A 20800-nucleotide genomic window follows, 5' to 3' on the forward strand; every position below is an offset into this window, starting at 1 on the left:
TACCAGCTCAACCTGTTGATGTAAACGTATTTTAGATTCTAACGCGATGATTATGGGGGCTTATTGTCTTGAACAGCGACCATGTTATCTCTCGCTACGGTGTATCAGCTCAGCCTATAGCTACGAACAGTTCGCAAACCGGCCGGGTCGCTGTGATGGATCGATCACATCGCATGAGCTGACGCAAATGACCCTGCTCTCTTTCAAGAACTCTTTGAAAACGAACATGGCGGCAACTTAACGTTTGGCCAAAATGACTGTGGATAGTTTCGTGAGAAAAGATCCCACCTTGTCGGACCCAGGCGAGATTCGGCGTTTCGAAACGAAGAGTCCTTGCGCTTTTCACCAGAGCGAGCGGCCAGACACGGGCTTTTCCGCGTTGTAGCGGCTCTGCGCAAAAGGGGAGAGCGGAACCCATGACAGACGAGCAGGGAGAGTCATGTTGCTACAGATAGCTGGGGTTTTCTCCGGAATAGCACGGGGAGAGCGGACTCGACAATGAAAACTGTAATCCCCCTGAACACAGCAACTGATCGTTAATCGTGGAGGAGAGCCACGATCGCTCGTCAGCCATCGTTTAGTGGGCAAAACTCAAAGCAGACCTCCCGTCAATGACTATTGTGGCAGAAAAGCCCCCACGGTGGAGTCAGCCAGAGCTGCGCTTTCCCAAAATATGACCAGCGGTGCTTGGAAGTGTCGGCAGCGAGATGACGGCTTAAAAATTTGGTGTGCTCCCCGCGAGAACGAGAAGCCATTCACCGACTCCGAGAGGGCCCAGCGATGGCGATTGTCCCTAGCGTCCCTCTTATTTCTAACCGTTCTGCTTTCTGATCATCTTTGGTTCTGCGCCGAGGCCAAACTGACAAGGACCCGAGACAAGTTAGCTTCAGTGGACATGAGCGCAAACCACAGACCCGACCTCCCTTCAACACACAGCAGCCTCAGAAGAAATGAAGATGCTATTTTTGTAGTCAATTCTACCAAACCTTTGTGGCAACTAGAAACTTGCCACCCGGATGGTTTGTCTGAAAACTGCTTCACTTTTGTCGACGCTGACCACTTGTGCAGGGGCCTTTCGCAAACGGAGGGGACGCGGTGGATGAACATAAGCGATTTGTACCTTTCCTTTTGTAATTCGTACTCTCTTATGGATTTGCTTTACGGATCGTTAAGTCCAGACAATTTGAACTGCAGCCTTGACATGATCGTGGACGGCGACCTGAACAGGTGCAGTCTGTGCGTTCAGGCGTACCAGCGCTATGACCTGCACGCGCAGGAGAAATATGAGGATTTTGAGATGATGGCAGACAAATACGAGAAGGATGTGTACTCAGTAAGGACGTGCATGGAAGAATGCAAGGTAGGGCTTTATGATCTGGATCTCTCGTTTTCGCTGAATAGAGTTGGCTCTTCGTTCTCAGTCGTCATGGTAACTGGTGAAAGTGACGCGGTGATGTTTAAGTGGGGAAAAAGTGCTTTTCATATTTTATTCGTACCAACCCCCCCCCCCCGCCGCATTTCCCCGAGACAGTTGGAGGGTGAAAAATCAGACATGCTTTAAACTTTTCCTTTCCTGCTGTCTTAAATTATTCCTAGCGCGATCAATGCAAAATCCATTGTTCTGGTCTAATCTTATGGAGGAAATTAAATGTTGCTGCTGATTCAAGGTTACTGTGTCAATGCACAAAACGCCGCACAGAGCCAATCTTTCAACGTGCGTGCGTCATTCTGTAGCGCGCAGGTGCGTCTCTCTGAACTGAAAAGCTGCTCCGCCAGGTGTTCATTCAAGTCCACCACACTGAGTACATTTCAATAACTCTAACAGGGCAGCGGTGCTTTCTCAGCTAATCTCTCACAAGAGTATTTTCCCTCGCTCATTGGTCTTGTTTGCACAGCATTTTGCGCGCGCTGCAACAGGGTGCCCTCTTAAGCGCCATAAACTTGACATTAAGGTTAATTTTAATGTCTCTTGCTGTCATCTTAAATGGATTGCTCCTGGCAGACAAAAAAATGGCACACTGTGTATAGTTATTGTGTGCTGATAAGGAAACGATCTTGCCGTGTTCTTTACGCGTGTGTGTTGTTTTGCGTAATTAATGGACAAACATTTACCGAGAGATTGCAAGTTGTCGTTTAAATGAAGGAGGCGCAGATAAACGTGAATAAGTGGGTGGCTTGTTTTGCTTATTCACTGGTTCATTTGGCACAGGACTCGATCGCTGCTCACGGAGTCAGTGCTCGCTGTCCGTGGTGCTGAAACACGCTTAGTTTTACAATGAAAGGGCAGGCCTTTGGATGCAGGGGACATGTTTAAAATTGAGATTTATACATAATCTGAAAGCTGAATGCATAATCCTTCCATATATGTATGGTTTGTTAGGATAGGACAATATTTTGTTGAGATGCAACTATTTTAAAATCTGGAATCTGAGGGTGCAAACATATGCAATTATATATTTACAGAAGGAAATTTGCAAAATATCTTCATGGAACATGATCTTTCCTTAATGTCCTAATGATTTTTGGCATAAAAGAGAAATCTGTCATTTTGAGCCATGCGATGTTGGCTATTGCTACACATATACCTGCGCAACGTATTACTGGTTTTGTGGTCCAGGGTCACAGTTATTACAAAAGCAGTTTGTTTTTTTCTACAGCATAATCGCCAGTGATAGTTATGACAATTGGACCTTTACATCTGTGATACCCCTGCAGTTCTAAAGATGCATTTCATGAATAAAAGCTGTTTTGTTAGTCCAAAATAATAGTAATAATGTAGTTAGTATTAACACAATTTCATAGAGGCTGACAGTGAGGCTGTGTGCTTATTTGAACCTGTTGATGAGTTACAATACTTTTCAGGACAATTCACACTGCCACCTGTGACTGGTGTTTTCTTTGCCTTCACCATATCTTAACAAAGTGAAAAGACACAGAATTGCTATTCAGAAACCTCCCATATTAATAATCTCTCTACAACAGCCTCTACAGAACAATTAAATATTAAGTGCTTGCAAAGTATTGTTTGAGGATAGAAATTCTGGTCAGTAATTAACCACAAATTAGTCTTTTGTGTTATTGTGGACGATACTGTTTTGCAGAATTGTTGCGCAGGAAAATATAAGTGCTCATCATTGCTGGTGCAATACAGCTGAAAATATTGTTTCAATACAGTGCATTTGTATTGAATGATTTTTATGGCTTTCAAATGGAAAGGATGCATGTGGTAGAATATTTGGAGTGTTCTGTTTCTCAGAGATTTCCAAGCATTAATGTAACTGTCTAACCATGTTACCGTAGTCTGATAAACTACCAGTGAGTGTGAATGAATACCGTAATGCAGAGGGAGGTGGCAGGAGTCAGTCAGAGCCTCTGGCAAGCAGCTGCAAGGGATAGCCAGTCCCAGCTGTGATTAAAAGCAGGGAGAGATAGAGACAGAAAGAAAGACAGAAAGAGACTGAGAGGATGGGTAATCACTGTGACACGCCATCTCTGACAGCCGGATCAGCCTTCAGGTTGATTTAATTCAGCACCTTCCTTGAACTGGATCGGAGTGTGGAAGACACAGTTACTTTTGTCTGCGTGAATGGGTTGCATTGTGTGTAAATGTGCTAAAGGTTCAGTTCAATTGCTATAAATAAAACAGACATTATAAACATGTAACAAACAAATGAACAAAGGGAGGGGGTAGCAATTAGAGGAATAAACTAAGAAGGTTTTATTCAATAGTGTGCTATTCTTAGCTACTGTATTGAGCTCTGTCTGCACTGTTGCACTGGTGTTACAGCTAGATTGTTCTGTGACAAAAAGCAATCACATCAATGATAACATGGACCACATTTAGTGTCTCAGAGACCAAAAGTAGACAGTTCTTCAAGTTTCTTCAAAGGTGGAATGCCTTTGATGTTCTTTTTTACACAATAGTGTGTTCTCTTATGTCAAGTATTTAATTAATCATGCAGAATAACTTTGAGAAGTCCATTTTGTTACTTGGCCTGACTTTTCCACTCACTGTGATTCAAAATAATTTGATTCATGAGTGAAACCTGCTGTTTTTTGCTGTAGCGAGTTGAAAATATGCTTGCCTCATTACATTTCAATTGGAAATGTGGATGAAAACCTCCTAATATAAGTTCTGAATGCTTGGCGTAGATCTTTGTTATTTCCACTGATTGGCTTGGGCAATAGAGAAAGGCTTGTGGTAGGGAACTGATAGCTATTGGGGATGAAACTCTATTTACTGAGAATAGATAAGGACAAGTCCAACATTCCTCTAAGACCATAGATAGTGTTAGTACACTTGGCAGGGTATGTTCCCCTCAAGGATTAGCGCAATTATTTGTTCATCTCTTTTAAAGTTGTCTAATTTTTTGGGCATCACAATTCTGTCTCCTGCACACATTTCCTTTATTTTGTCCCTGCATTGCAATTCAATTGAATAATCTCCTCATATAGATTTCCAGTTTTCCATTTTGTATACTCTATCAAGTATTCCTAAATTAAAGCAATAGTTCACTCCAAAATGTGAATTCTGTCATCATTTCCTCTCACTCTTATTGTTCTCATCTGGTTTTCTTTTTTTTGTGGAACATGGAAGATAGGTTGAAGAATGTTGACATAATCAAATAATGACAAAAAGTTTATTTTTAGGCCAAACTTTTCTTTTTTTTGGTCATTTGACTCAACCAACTGTAAGTGGATCCATGATTTGCTTGTTACTGAGCTTCACATGGAGTGGGTTTGGAAAATCTGAAATATAAATTATACAAAACAGTAGCCCCTATGTTTTTTTTCACTTTCCTACTCTTTTTATTCTAGAAAATGCAGACAGTGCTCCTCTGTGTCTCATTAAGGCCAACACTGTTCACTGTGTTCTTTAAACAGGGCTTTTTATTAGTGTTAGCCAGCAAAAGATGACTATCAGAAGTTTATTAAACTTTCTCTGTGGATAATCACATTCGTCTGAATGTAAGTTTAGATATTTCTTTGTCATTTACCACTTAGAGGTTGATTATTTGTACCAAATTATTTGTAGAGTGAGAAGGTGAGCATGGTGCTCCCATCTTGGAAAATACATGACAATTGTTTATTGTTATAGTTTAGACAACTTTATGTCCAAACCAGAATCACTGTGGTGTTGTTTTTGTTTTGTTGGTTCTGGTAAGTTGAACCCTTCAGTAAACTTAAAAGTGTTGTTCTCTGCTAACAACTTTCTGCTCACATAATGTGATAATCACTAATCACTAATAATCAGGATTTCATACTGTTTAAATCAGAGTATATTACAAAACACCATACAGTATTTAAAAAAAATAAAACAACTGACACATTAATGCTAAAGACAGATGCAGAATTCACTACAAATCTGTTACTTTTATGTTACATTTTATTATTATTACAAAATCATTTTAAGATAAATTTAAATTAAATGTATTTATTTAATTTTAAGATCAAGGGCTTTTAGACTTTTTTTTTAGACATTTCATCGATCTTTTACAATGAAGTTAAAAACTTTTAATCTTAAAATAACTATGTTCAATCCCTCATGCCCACATTAAGAATTTTGTACATTACTAAGCAAAAGTGGTTTGGAAATTTGAAATAGTTTGATTCTTGTTTTTAGGACCTTATTATGAATGAACAGAATTGATTAGAGAAGTGAGTCATAAATAGAAATAGAATTGTTACTATATCTCCTTGAACATTTGATAAAGAAAGAAAAAAGGAAGAGAGAGAGAGAGAGATTGTGATTATATGTTTTCAATCTTTGAGCTAACCACACAAATAGCCAGACACAGGATTCGGCAACTGCCCATTAATTTCCAGCTTTGCATAATCTGGCTCTTTTTTAATCATCCTAATGGGTGACATTTAGTTTATCAGGTTGGATAGTCATCCTCCATTCCAGAGATACACCTCACAATGGTGTTTGCAGAGGGTTGGTTATCCTTTTTCTCATGGTTAATTGTTTTAATTATGCAAAAATAGTTATTAAAAGTTATTATGATTTACATTTACCCCAACAAGGCATGTTTTGTTTTTTGTAAAAAGCACAGTATTTGAGCTCTTTGCATATCATAGCTAGTGTACTAAATTCACAGAGATGCCATTCAGATCAACTCATAGGCTGGAGCTCAGACCCCCTGCTCCTGTTCGTTGAGATGAAGCAATGGATTGGATGGGATTACAGTGATGGGTGGAGCCAAGAGGTTGAAGCTAGGGTCAGGTCTCCATGGCAGCATTAGAATTCTGAGTGTGTTTGCTTATTCATAAAAGCCTGCCGTGGGCTGCTGCAGCAGGCTTCCAGGGAGGGACACAACCAAAACCAAGGTCAGTGTCCCAGATCTCCATTACATCACCCCCACTGCAAAGGGTGGTCTGAAATAATGTGCCAGACCAACACACATAAGCTTTAATATATGTCCACCAGTGGAGACATTTTATTATTATTAGTAGGATTCTTTAATAGACATTTAGATATTCAATCTATTAATCCATGTTCTGTTGATAAAGTGATTTCTTTAAATCAAGGAAGACACTGACTATACCGCATACTTACATCTCAGGTTTGGTGATGAAGGTCAGAACACCTCTGTACAGTATGGTTCAGAATGCCTTTGAGGATAGGTTGTCAAGGATATAGTACAGCAGCTTAATTAGTGTCAACGTGAGTTTGACGTCAGTCAGCAATAAGAGACTTCATACAGATTCACCTTCTTTAATTCCTAAGGAAGGACTGTAAAGTAGTCTTCCTGCTTCAGAAGAAATTAAAATATATAGACTAAAAATTCTTTCATTTTTACTGTACCCACCCTTGTGAAGAATGTTTCAGCTACTTTGTCCATACAAATAAAGTCAGTGGTTTCCAAAACAACACTGGGTGAACATAAAAATATCTTTGATGCTGTTAGTGATTTTATAAGATGAACTCTTACTGGACTGAAATAATTTAGGACTACATTACATATTTTATTCTAAGACATAAAATGATATGTAAGTACTCTTCTATATTTTACAATTTTAATAAAAAATGTTTTTCAACAAAAAAACAGATTAGATTTAGATTTTTGTGTAAATTTTCAATAAAATGGAAATCAAATATAATTTTTTTAATGCATTTCCACTGAAATGTTATTTTTTTATTTTATTTGATTATTTTTTATATGTTTTTGCTGTCTCAGTGCAATAGAGCTACAGTGCATTGTCCTGTAAAGCCTCATGCTCTTTTGAAGTATGAATCACACTTTTTCACATCAGCTGAACTATTTAGGGTCCCCCAGTGTGAAGTTCAGGAACATAGTAAAGAAAGATCACATGAAAACAAAATGGGTTTTATTCACTAAAAATTGCTTGGATTATTTTGTATTCATACTGTACGCACAGCAGAAACTCTTACAAATTTTTTTTTGCCTAAATCATAACACATGCGTACACCCATGAATGTTTTCTTAATTTTGTTTAGTGATGATAATTTTGTAGTATTTTAAATGAGTGGATGAGCGCCCAAGGTTAGTCATTTGCATAAACCACGCCCAAACCATCTCCATATAAGGGCTTTGCAAACAACCTTTCCTTGACAGTCTTTCATCATTCTCAGGAAACATATGATGCTCTTTAAAGACACACTCATGACCGAAAGACAAAATCAAGCAGTGCCAAGTGTGTTGTTCTCAAAACCAGTTCATTCATTCATTATTTCATTCATTCTTTCATTTGTAGTTTAAAATCAATTTCTGGTGAGTAATGTTTTTTTTTTTTGTTAGTTTTTTTCATGAAAACATTTATACACAGATTTTATAAACAAAGTTGTGCATTTGCATGCTTAGTGAATGAGAAACATAGCTTATAATGTTGTGAAAGCTATGAGAAACAAGTGTGCTGTACATTTCCTGAATAAATGACATTGATATGCTGTTATGTAGTATCAGTGACTTTACCACAAGCTGCACCAGCAGCCTCTATGTATTGCAAATCTTTGGCGACTTGACAAACTCCAACAGAGCTTCCATTTCTTGGATAATGATCGATTTCACACTTTCCATCCACTACACAGTGTTTAAAGAGGTGACTCATAGAACCTCAATGCATGATCATTCATCTGGGGCTAAAACAAACGGTGTGAGATATATTTAAGTCTACTTAACTATTACAGTGACTGCAATTTAATGGAGAGCTCAATATAGGTTTCCAGACCACGTGTTCTGTCTAGAGGCTAAGAAAAAGGTGTAAAAGACAAAGGATAAAAGGAATCTTTTCCTTTTATCCTTTTTTTTTATTTTTTTATTTTTACATATGCTACACAGTGTGATAAGTTGTTCTCAGGTCAATGCAATGTCACTTAAGGTTATATAAGAGCAAATTTGTGCCCGTGTGCATTGTACCTGTCCTCAGAGGGCGTTAATGGAAAGCTTATTATTGAATGGAAAGATTAAAGAGTGCAAAGGAGAGATGAGAGAGAAAAGAACGAGTACATGTACATGTACATGTACATTACAAACAGCTAGATAGGGACAACAGACATAAAGATGTAACCAGAAAGTGGCATGGGGGAGGTGGGGGGGGGGGGGGCTGAATCTGAGCTAGCACTAATTTACCAGTTTTTGTTGTAGGTATTCCCTTAAAAGTACAGTTGATTGTTTTAGTTGAATGAGGCAGTGGTCACAGTGTTAGAGTTATGACAGCCAACTGTATTTCACTCTTTTGGCTCCCTAGAAAGTGTTTTATTTGGTGCAGACATGCTTTGAACGAAACAGCATGTATGGTGCCTACTGGGTGAAGAGAACATGATTCACGCTCCTCCCTCCATTGATCTCCTCACTGACAGACACCCATAATAAAGATGATGTCAAGCAGTCTGGGAATCTGTTGACCTTGTGCTAAACAATTTAATAAGCAAGTTAATCAATATTCAACTTTATGTTTCCATTGTATCATGTGTGAAATTTCTAAGAGTTAAGGATAATACAATACCAAGTTTTAGGAAGTGAAATGTCAGGGACTGAAGTTCTCTGCTTCACATGAGAGAAGCTACAGTTAACATGAAAGGGAAAGAAAATGCATTAATTTACTTACAATTGAACCCTAACAGACCAGATAGCCAGAGGTTTTAAATGTCGAGCTTATATTTTTGGTGAAGCATTTTCATTACATTTTTTAGGCTACTTTTCAGTACAATTCATGTAATTACTATATGTAGAGTGTTTTTCAAGTCAACAGTGCTTTATGAAAAGCTCATTCTACCCCTTCCATGTCACTTCATAGATTTATTTTTAGCATATTTGAAAACGGGATGCATCCTCATTCGCTTACTGAACAAGATTAGAATTAATGCATCATGATATGAACATTCTGTCATTTACTAATCATTTACTGACCTTCAAGTTGTTCTTTCTCTAGACTTTCTTAACTCTGTTGAAAAAAATAAATAAATTGAAGGGTGTGGGTCAGTGGAGACTAAAAACTTTTTAGATACCAACATTTTTTTCCAGAATATCTTCATTTTTGTTCAAAAGTAGAAAGATATTCATACAGGTTTAGAACAACATGAGAGTGAGTAAATTAACTATCCCTCTATCCTCTATAGCTCTGGTGTTATAATGTATTTAAGTTGATTCAGCAATATTAAATAATATTTCTGACTTAAGCCAGTTCATTTAGACATTACCATGTTACCAGTTCAGTGTACATTAAAAACAGTATGACAAAAGTGGTATTATAAAAAAGGAAAGTTCCGGTCCTTGATTCTGATTGGTTAAAAGCTGTTTTAAATTACACTACAAACATACACCATTGTTTACTTATGTGTGTTGCTCTGCAACCACTTTGTTGGAACCACAACTTTTTCTGAGGAACTACATTGTTTGGTGGAATAATACTGTTTTTATTTATATAATTACACTTTATTTGCTCTGTTTTATTCTGTGAAAGCTTACTACGTATATAGACCGTTTAATAAAATCAGTAAGCCCCGTGAAGCCATGGTTCACAGTGAATTTATAACAGCTAGAGGGGTATTAGCTTTGCATCGTGCCTAACAACGCCCCTTAGCTGTTATAAAATCACTGTAAACCACAGCTTCTTGGGGCATATTGCTTAATTATACAATAGTAGATTTTTTTAAGTGTGTGTACAGAAAGTGTTTTTCAGCATTTTCAGGTGCCCTAATGTGAAAATCTGTGAAAGTTTTGTTTGCATTCAGTAAAATTCAAAAGTTAATAAAATTAAAATTCATTGGTTAATAAAATGGGATTAGATACACGTGTGTTATTTAACATATTTCATTATTGCAGGTTTGCGTCATATTCTGAGTTTGCATTTCACTTTTAATTCATTTTGATGAATACTAAAGCTGTTTTTTTTTTCAATGGGATGAATTAATGCACATTCACATTATGGGGACAGGAGACTTGTCAGTCAATAAATGGCAAAACAAAGTAACTGGCGTTACTTTTTTGAAAAAGCAACTCAGATATTTTCTTGTAAATTAAAAGTAAAGTGTTACTTTACTAGTTACTTGAAAAAAGTCATCTGATTACATAACTCGCATTACTTTTAATGTGTTACCCCCAACACTGCTTCTGAGATGTTGCCGGTATCAGAGTCAAAGCGTCAGTATCTAGGGGATTAGAAATGAGACAATATAAATCAGTCAGTCTACTGCAGGGGTTGTCATGTGTGGGGCAGGAGAGCATGTCATGGGATTATTGATTAATAATATGTATCATTATAATCTAACGGAAACAATACCTTAAAATTAAAAGAAGCAGGTTTTTGTGATCACATCACAATAATTGTAATATGAACAAAATTATCTCTATATATTTGTAACTGTACACTATTAATTGTCATTTAAAATGTAATTAAACATTTTTATTTAAAAACTGTGTTCTGATAAGGAAATATCTTTAGAAACTTTTATGCCAATATCTAGCATTTTGATGACTCTTGAGAGCTTGAAATGGTCTTATTTTTCCCTGTCTGCTACCTTGCTGTCACAGTTTAATAGTATAGTCACAAGTTAAGGTGTACCAGTCGTGTCATCAAACAATGAGACTGTCAGCTTGATGGGATGTTATTTTCCTAAGGCTCCAGTGTGATTAGTCCCTTTGCTTTTATAGCTAAGCTGATATCTTGAACTGAGTACCCATCAGATATTACAGACCTCCTTGGTATAAACTCCCATTGATCAACGTTTCTCATAATGATCGCCAACATTGTTTAGCTTTTTATAAGAATATATACCAGGATCACATAATAAAGTTAATCTTAAGATATAATATTTTCTGCTATTCTTCTGTTCTTTCATTTAATTATACTACAGATGATTTAGAGTCTATACTGGCTGGTATTGTGGAGATCAATGAGAAAATATACAACATAGATGTACGTGAAAAGGTCCATATTGTGTTTAGTGATTGATTACTCTTGCTCACAGTTGCTCTGCTCTCAGCACAGCAGAATGATACCCAGACTCTTAAATAGGTTTACAGGATATTGCTGGTGATGTTGAGGGCAGTAGTTATGGGTTATTTACACTTCTCATAAGCAAATAAGTATAATCTTATATATAAGGTTTCAGTTGTGATTAGCCTATCCACTGCTTCAAACATACTAATCATATATACATTCAGACAGAGTGGGAGTAAAGAAGCAGCATATGTGTACACCTGTGTTAGGATGTACCAGTCCGTCTTTTGTAGACATAAGTAATTTTGAAAAATCATGCATTTTTCTTCCTAAAGGAAGGAAATCTGTCATACAAAAGTCACAGATATAATTTAATCAGTCTGCTGTTATATTTAACAGATCTCATTTTGTCTATGGTCTCAATAGCATGAGAGCAGAACAGGAACAGCTGCTTTGTACAGTATTTAATCATCCCTTTAACTATTAGCTACATCTCTAAGCATACTGTATACTGTAACTATATGATTAAGCTGCTTTAGTGAGACTGGCAGAAATTAAACTTATAGTTGCCTGAGCATCTAGCTTTAGGTAGGAGTTATCATTTGTTGTGTGTGTGTGTATTTAATGGGTCCCAGAGATTTATTACTCATGAAAAACCTACAGTAGTAAATCAACAGTAACAGCCATTGACAGCTGCTATAGAAGCCTTCCCCTCTATCACAGTCCAGCTCTCCAGGTCCATGTGAGTGGAGCTTATAATATGCTGGCAGCCTACCATCAGTGCCTGGCACCCCCTCAGTGGAGCGTATGCCACAGCAAAACAGTGCTGCGTACCCCCCTCTGGGTCAATGGGAAACACTGGCATATGGGCATATTCTGTTGATTAGCCCTTTTCTTCCTACTGTGTATTAGTGATTGCTGAACCCTGGCATGGTCGATCAGCTAATCCATGACTGGCTGCTTCCCAGAGCATTCAATAAGTACAGCCACCAGCTAGCCTGAGGGCATCAATGCTACTCTCTGTTGTGGTCAAGTTAAATGTGGGCTCTGCCTTATGATCTTACAAGTCGAATCATCAACCATTCTTGAGACACAGAAAGTTCTAAATTACCTCTGTTTTTTTCTACCATGAAAGAAAAAAAACACAGAGAGAAAATAGCAGCATGCTTTAACAGCACAATGTTCAAGTGAAGGGAGCTTTGTTTTGACCAAAGTTATTAGTTTATCATTCAGAACGATTTTTTAAACTTCTGGAGGACTTCACAATCTCAGCTTTTCATTTTAGAACGTATATTCCAACATGCATTCATTTGTTCCATTTGTACTGTATAATGACCTAAAGTTCACTGATTTAGTGGTTTAGTTGTTTATGCATTGCACAAGCTCTCTATGTAGCTGTTCTGAACACTCATTAGATTAAAGATCTTCTGAATTAAATTGATCTTAAGAAAGTGAGTTAAGCAAACATTTTCCCCAGGATATGTACATAAAACATTCCACAACAAAACGTTAATGGAAATACTAATACATAATACAGTTTATCTGTGATATCATGACACTCTTTTTTTTCTCTTTTTCCTTTGTATTTAGTTTTCTCCTTCCCCAAATCTTCTCCTACCTCTTTCCTTGTATGCCAGTAGATATTGATTGAAAAGAGGTTATCAGTTGCATCGATGTCCACAGAGTGTTATTGATTTGGAGAATTTAAAAAGAAAAGGTCTTTTCGTGTATATGTCTGGTTAACAAGATCTCTACATGCTCTATACTGTATATCTTTTTTTTTAAACTTTATTTAAGATGTCCTTGTTATGGTGTAATTATACATTTACTATTGCACAGATACTATTTCAACTGAACTGAGCTGCCTGAGCTAATATGCATGCCAATAAACAACTAGTTAATTGTAAGAATTGGTCCTTAAAAAGGTTATGGTAACACTTTAGAATAGGTAACAATGGTTAACTATTAGCTACAACATTTCTCTCAATAAATTCTTAATTATCTGCTTATTAATAGTTAGTATTAGGTTTAGGTATTGGGTAAGATTAGGGATGTAGAATAAGGTATTGATATGTTCTTAATTACCACGAATACATGGCTAATATTCTAGTAATATGCATGCTAATAAGCATCTAATAGGTGTTACCTATTCTAAAGTGTCAGGCTTTAAAAAAAAAAAAAAAAAAAAAAAAAAAAAAACACTTTTAAGGAATTCATATAATTTGATTTCATATGATGTTGTCATTCTTAACCCCCCCCGAATATCTATCATATCTCATTTATACTTCTGCAGTTTCAAACTGGAAGAATTCCAACTTGAAACGTGATTCTGGTCATGTTGCTTCATCACAGTGACAGTGTTGGGGGCATATCAAGTCAGACAAAATTTCTAAGAGGCATGTACTGCTTCAAGTCAGATTGGTCTGTGCAGCACCGCATGTAGTCTAACTCACCTTAAAAGAATAGTTTACCCAAAATAACAAGAAGATTTCTTTTCCCTTTGTTTTTTCCTACTTGGTCTCATGGCATAAATGTCAACCTGTCCTCCAACCAATACGCTTGTATAGGTCGTTTGTCCAAATCCCTGAAATACGACACATCAGAGCGTATACTACAATTGCGCCCCTATCGGCATATATACATTTTTTTTTCGCTCTGATTTGCATTTCGTGTAGCTCAGTTAGATTAATGTGTTATACCTTGAAATTTAATCATGCTATCATGGGTTTGAACCCAGAGAATGGACGTGCACGTAAAATGTATATGCTTAATAAATCATAATTTAGCATGATTTCTGTGAGGGTTAGGTTTAGGGGTGGGGTTAGGTGTGGTCATTCAAACGAATAAGCCACCTAGTAAAATATGTACGAATTACTGTGAGATCGGTGTAAAAAGTCCACACATTGAATTTAAATAAACGTGCGTTTTGGTAATGACGTTATACCTCATTTCATGATGACAGACGCAACGCGATACTGTCATTATTTTTACGCCCGCTAGAGGGCGCTTAACTTTAAAACGTAAATATAGGCCGTAATAAGGTGCTTGCACAAACGACCTATATGGTCGTTTTTTTTTGGAGGAAAGGCTCATAAATGTAGATGCACTTTTTAGCAAGACACAAAGTATGTACCAATAAGTACATATCACTGCAGCTTCCAAAATAAATGAACACAAGAGGCAGTAAAACTCTGACACCTTTTATTCCGTTTCACACAGATTTACAGAGTTTCGATTAATAAAATGTCATTTTTGCACAATTACTTAAAGAATATCATGTTATGACTTCAAAACAATATTAATATGCTGGGAGATTTGAAAACTGATGATTTTGAATGTTAGAATCGCACATATCCAGCTTCATATTGATGGTAGGTTTGTTCGGTAGCTCACAGAATACGGAGACATACTTGAGGGTGAGGAGTAACTATGGTTCAATAAAGCAGTTCAGATCTGCATATAAGGAAGTTCAAATGGCACAGTTGCGTCAACAAATGCATTTTTATAGTAGTTTTGCATTTGTTAACACTATCGGGTGGTTTAGGGTTGGGTTTGGTGTAGAGCATATTTCCAACACAATAGAGCATTAACTTTTATTTACAGTCCCCGGATTTTTGAATTTTGAACCGCCACAATACTTACAAGAAGCAACATAATAAAAACATAGAAATATGTACCTATATCAACATAAAAAAATACAAAAAAACATGCCAGGGTTCACGAATTGAACCAGTGTTTTAGCAGCACTGAGTGGACATTTCTCTTTGAAACTGCGACAAAATGTTCAGTAAGGTACGTAAAAAAGGTGTTGCACAAAAAGTGCACAGAGGTACTTCTTTTTATGAGATCAGGTTGTTTTTTTTTTATACTGTGGAAATCAATGACTAGCAGCAACCGTTGTTATACCAACATTCTTCAAAATGTCTTTTGTGTTCAACAGAAGAAATCAACTTATACAGGTTTGCAACAACAGGGGGGTAAGCAAATGATGACCTTATTTTTTATTGGGGGGGGGGGGGGGGGTGGAGTGAAGTGTTCCTTTAAGGCAGAGAGGAAGAAAGTACTATGTTTTCTGTTTGGCTCCTTCCACAGTGAAGCTGCAAGAAGCTGCTTTTTAATTGATTTGAAGTAATGTTTGTGGTTTGGGTGAAACTGAATCAGGTGAATGATGATGTGATGCAGATTAAATGCGGTACAAGAATTGATGTTTGCACATTGCACACAGCCTCTCTCAGTCTATTCAGTCTCTTGGGGGCTGCATTGGTCTGTAATTTGCATTATCTTACCAGTATCTCACAAAATGGGGGATATTTCTAGTGTCATGATGCTGCAAAATTTTTTAACAGAGGAAGCAACAGGCTGAGAAAAATAATTGCACATTTCAGCTCTCATTGTCAAGTTACTTTCTGGCACTGGACTACAATTACTGTAGCCACACATCCATACACACGCACACACTTATTGCCCTATTGCTTAATTTCCTGGACATTTGCGTCAATGCCTTAATGAAGCCTCCTGGACAAGCTAAATGGGCCTCTACACCATGTTAAATCAGATATCTATTGTCAGTACTCCAGAGAGCAAAAACAGCCTCACTGGAACAAGTGTGGTCTGTGTTCAGTCAGGGACTGTGAGAATGGTAAACAAAAACAAGAAAGTGAACCTGGGATTTTTACGATTTAGTAAAATATCTTAGCAATTCCCATGACTGCACTAGATATACTGTAAGTCTCTGTTATTTTTTGGTGTAGTTTGGGTGTAACATCACTGCAGAGGCGTCATGCTCATTCAAAGTGAGGGGACATGTGCCGAGACAAGTGGATTTTAAATGCGGCTTCCAAACGAAAAAAATAAAATAAAATCGCTAAATAATATTTTTTATATATTTGATACAATCACACCGGTGTGATTAGATTGTTCTGTGCACAGCATCAGCTGCTAAATTCAAATCTGCGTTCGCTGGCTGGCGCTGAGCCAGAGACAGATGCGTTCGCACAACGCTTCATGATAACCAATCAGAAACAATTCTGTTGCGCTTATGAGTGCAATGGCCAATCAGAGACGTGTCATCACTGAAACGCAGTGTTTTGTTCACTTGCTCACTGACTTGAATTATTTAGCGAATTCTCTCATCAGAAACAACAAAAAGTGCAGATATGCATACGAATGTAAGATATTCGTTTCATAATGTAAAGTGATTCAGTGATTTTAATGGGATTTTTTGAGAGTGCCTGAACTCTGGCTAGACTGAATGAAAATGTTCTTTGATAATGTATATGTTCTTTACTCTCTGTAAAATGAAAGTGTTAAAATAAGTAACTTACAATATTGTTATTAAAATTTACATTAAATGCAAATTCAGTCGTATACAAAATATTTTATGGCATGATATGGCACTTAAGTAAAAAGTCTGGTTTTTATGTGTAGTTAATAGATTACACTTTTTTGCCCATCACCATATATTGATCAAATAACAATCTATAAAAGTGCAAAATATTTACACATATTTGAGAATCTGTCACATTTATGAACTTTTGTCTCCTTATTTGGTCCTCTTCCTTTTCTTGTTTTAGTTAATTGATTGATCCTCACCTGTCTCCTGTTTCCTCATTACCTTCTGTGTGCATAAACACCCGTTCTGTTCAGTTCCTCCTCGTCCGTGATTGTCGTCGTTTAGCGTGTCGATGTTGATATCGTTGTTGATTGTTGATGTCGATGTTTAGCGTTGTTAATGTGTCAAAGCTATATCTGTATGTTAATGCTAAATGTAAATCTTGTATATTGTCTGTATTCTCCGTCCTCATCAGTAAACTCCTTATTTTGTTCCAGATCCTCATCTCACACTTTATTTTACGTTTAGCACTACCTCAGTTTGTAACAGAATCACGGACCTAAACAGTATAGTTTATTTTTTAGCTGCGTTTTTTCTTTCTTTTTTTTTTTGCCTTTTTTTTCCTCCTCTCCCGGAATGGCCATCCCAGCAGTCCGTCTCCTATGCCTGGAGCAACTGGACCGTTCGCTGGAGGACCACACCAGGGACTTTTTAGATCTGGCGTGCCTTACTCACTTCCCCGACCGCTCGCTCTCTAACTTTTTCTACACCGGCCTGAGTGAGCAGAGTAAGGCACGCCTACCAGCGAACGGTCCCCGAGAGGATTTCGCCGCTTTCGTGGAGTGGGTGCTGGAGAAGAATGGATCTTCGTGGACCATCAGCACCGCCGAAGAGGATATCTCCAGCCCCACTCCCGACCCAGAGACCAGCCAGCCACCATCAGGCCACACGGAGCCAGAGCCCACCGCAGCCGCAGAGCCCGAGCCGATTCAAGACGTCGAGAGCGCGACTGACCAGGTGTGCGAGCCGGCAACACCGTGTATCGTGGGAGTCCTCGTGGAGATCGAGGGCGTGGAGGAACGCCCTGCCCACACTTCCGCGACTGAGGGTGAGCTGTTTTCGGTCTCGGGAAATATGGAGCAACTTATGGATCTAATGGACTGGTCTATGGAGGTAATTCCCGTATCCCCTGTTTTTCAGCTGGTTCCATCCAGCCCTGATCCCCTTGTATACCCTCTCAGTCTCCCACTCCCAGAGCCACTCCAGTCAGCTCCTCTGCTCCATTTCCGCTGGTTCCACCCAGCCCTGAATTTTCTGTTTCTCCGCTGGTTCCGCCCAGCTATGAATTTTCTGTTTCTCCGCTCAGCCCTGAATTTTCTGTTTCTCCGCTGGTTCCGCCCAGCTATGAATTTTCTGTTTCTCCGCTGGTTCCGTCCAGCCCTGAATTTTCTGTTTCTCCGCTGGTTCCGTCCAGCTATGAATTTTCTGTTTCTCCGCTGGTTCCGCCCAGCCCTGAATTTTCTGTTTCTCCGCTGGTTCTGCCCAGCCCTGAATTTTCTGTTTCTCCGCTGGTTCCGCCCAGCTATGAATTTTCTGTCTCTCCGCTGGTTCCGCCCAGCTATGAATTTTCTGTCTCTCCGCTGGTTCCGTCCAGCTCTGAATTTTCTGTCTCTCCGCTGGTTCCGCCCAGCTCTGAATTTCCTATGTCTCCGCTGGTTCCGCCCAGCTCTGAATTTCCTATGTCTCCGCTGGTTCCGCCCAGCTCTGAATTTCCTATGTCTCCGCTGGTTCCGCCCAGCTCTGAATTTTCTGTCTCGCCGCTGGTTCCGCCCAGCTCTGAATTTCCTATGTCTCCGCTGGTTCCGCCCAGCTCTGAATTTCCTATGTCTCCGCTGGTTCCGCCCAGCTCTGAATTTCCTATGTCTCCGCTGGTTCCGCCCAGCTCTGAATTTCCTATGTCTCCACTGGTTCCGCCCAGCTCTGAATTTCCTATGTCTCCTGTACTCCCTCCCAGCCTCCCTCTCCCACCTCCTCCTAAATCTGCCAGTCCCTTTGCTCCACTACCGCTGGTTCCGTCCAGCCCTGATCCTCCTGTGTTTCCTCCCATCCTTCCTCTCTCTCCTCCTCCTAGACCAGCCCGTTCATCGACCTCATCTCCGCTGGTGCCAGTCAGTCCCGCAGCTCACCCTCAGTCCGCGCCATCTGGGCGCGATGGTTCGCCGCTGGACTGCCAGTCTCCAGCTCTGCCTTGGCATGTTAAGGCCCTGTCTGCGCCTCCAGCCTCCGAGCCCTGGACTCCTCCTTGGTCCTTCGACCCAGCGGCTCCGCCTTGGCTCTTAGCTCCCTCGTCTCCACCGTGGCCTGTCATCCCACCTGCTCCACCGGGCTCCCTCGTCCCTCCGGCTCCACCTTGGTCAGTCGTCGACCATCCGCCGCCTCGGTACTCCACTCCTCTGGTTCCACCTCGTCACTCCATCCCTCCGGCTCTGTCAGGCTCCTCCTTCCCTCTGGTTCCACCGTCATCCTCCGTCACTCCGGCTCCACAGCGGTCTTCCAGGACCCCGCCTTGGTCGCCAGAGCCTTCTGCTCCACCTAGGCCCTCCGGATCCTCGACGTCACCCTGGCTCTGCGGCTGTGCTGCTCCATCTTGGGCTCCTCACCCACCGGTGCAGTCTCCTCCTGTCGGCCCCCTGGTGTCGTCGGCTGCTTCTCCACCGTGGCTCCTCCCGCCGTCGACTCCACTGTGGATCTCCGTCCTGGCTGGTCTCTGGTGGACCATCTGCCTCCTCCTGCTCCGGGCTCCTCCCTGGCTCCTCCCTCCATCCACTCCGCCCTGGTCCCTACCTCCATGCTCCCTCATCACCTGCTCCTGGCCTACTCCTCGCCCGCCTCCAGAACCCCCATCCTCCCTCCACTGGTATTCCTCTTGCGGTGCGAGGACGCACTGTTTCCGGGAGGGGGCGAACTGTCACATTTATGAACTTTTGTCTCCTTATTTGGTCCTCTTCCTTTTCTTGTTTTAGTTAATTGATTGATCCTCACCTGTCTCCTGTTTCCTCATTACCTTCTGTGTGCATAAATACCCGTTCTGTTCAGTTCCTCCTCGTCCGTGATTGTCGTCGTTTGGCGTGTCGATGTTGATATCGTTGTTGATTGTTGATGTCGATGTTTAGCGTTGTTAATGTGTCAAAGCTATATCTGTATGTTAATGCTAAATGTAAATCTTGTATATTGTCTGTATTCTCCGTCCTCATCAGTAAACTCCTTATTTTGTTCCAGATCCTCATCTCACACTTTATTTTACGTTTAGCACTACCTCAGTTTGTAACAGAATCAAGATATTTCCTCATATATTAAGCATGTTTGGAATTGTTTTGAATAAAAGGGAAAAATAAATAAATAAAACATAAGCCTATATCAGTTATACAGTGCTATCGTAGCTGCTGTGTCACATGACAACCATGACTTATACCCCCTGAAATGTGCCCCCTCAAAAATCATGAATGCATGACACCCCTGCATCACTGTGATTGGTGCAGTGTTTTTACTTAGTTTCAGTGTCTTGCATTTTACTCACAATTCAAAAAGTGGTAACCTGCAATTGTTTTGGAATTTTTTTTTTTTTTCAGTACAGTTTGGATGTCGCCCATACTTAGCACAGGTGTGTGCCTTATGCTGTTGGCTTTTCGTCCATTTCTGGTATGCTCTGGAGTAATTTATCTGATATCTATTTTTTTTATTTAGAATGGTAGTCTTTATTCTTACTGGGTCCTGACAGCCTTTTAGTCTCAAAATAAATCAATGAAATTAATAAATATAGCTTTTTTACACTTAAATCGTTACCCTGGTTAATTGTTAACCCCGGGTAAAGGGAATACAGGGTTATCTTGCTTCACATTTCACAATGCTCATAACTTACCCTGGGATAGCAATATATGCTGGGTATTCATAAGCTGATGTTTCACAATGTTCATTTCTAAACCCCAAAGTTAACATTCTTATTTGCATATTTGTGGTGTCAGTGTAATTGTTTGGATGAACGAAGCATGCAACATGTTTACA

The 20800-nt window shown here is 39.5% G+C and overlaps 1 protein-coding gene across 1 annotated transcript in view; it reads left to right on the forward strand.

The window, feature by feature from the left end:
• Window positions 1-135: 135 nt before the first annotated feature.
• Window positions 136-20800, forward strand: part of nalf1a (NALCN channel auxiliary factor 1a) — a 71497-nt gene continuing 50832 nt past the window's right edge. The window contains exon 1 of the mRNA XM_059554153.1: window positions 136-1360. Coding sequence (XP_059410136.1) covers window positions 674-1360 — 687 coding nt within the window. The 5' untranslated portion in view covers window positions 136-673. The remainder of the gene's footprint in view (window positions 1361-20800) is intronic.

The sequence above is a fragment of the Carassius carassius genome, chromosome 7 (genome assembly GCF_963082965.1).
Source record: "Carassius carassius chromosome 7, fCarCar2.1, whole genome shotgun sequence".
Lineage (NCBI taxonomy): Eukaryota > Metazoa > Chordata > Actinopteri > Cypriniformes > Cyprinidae > Carassius > Carassius carassius.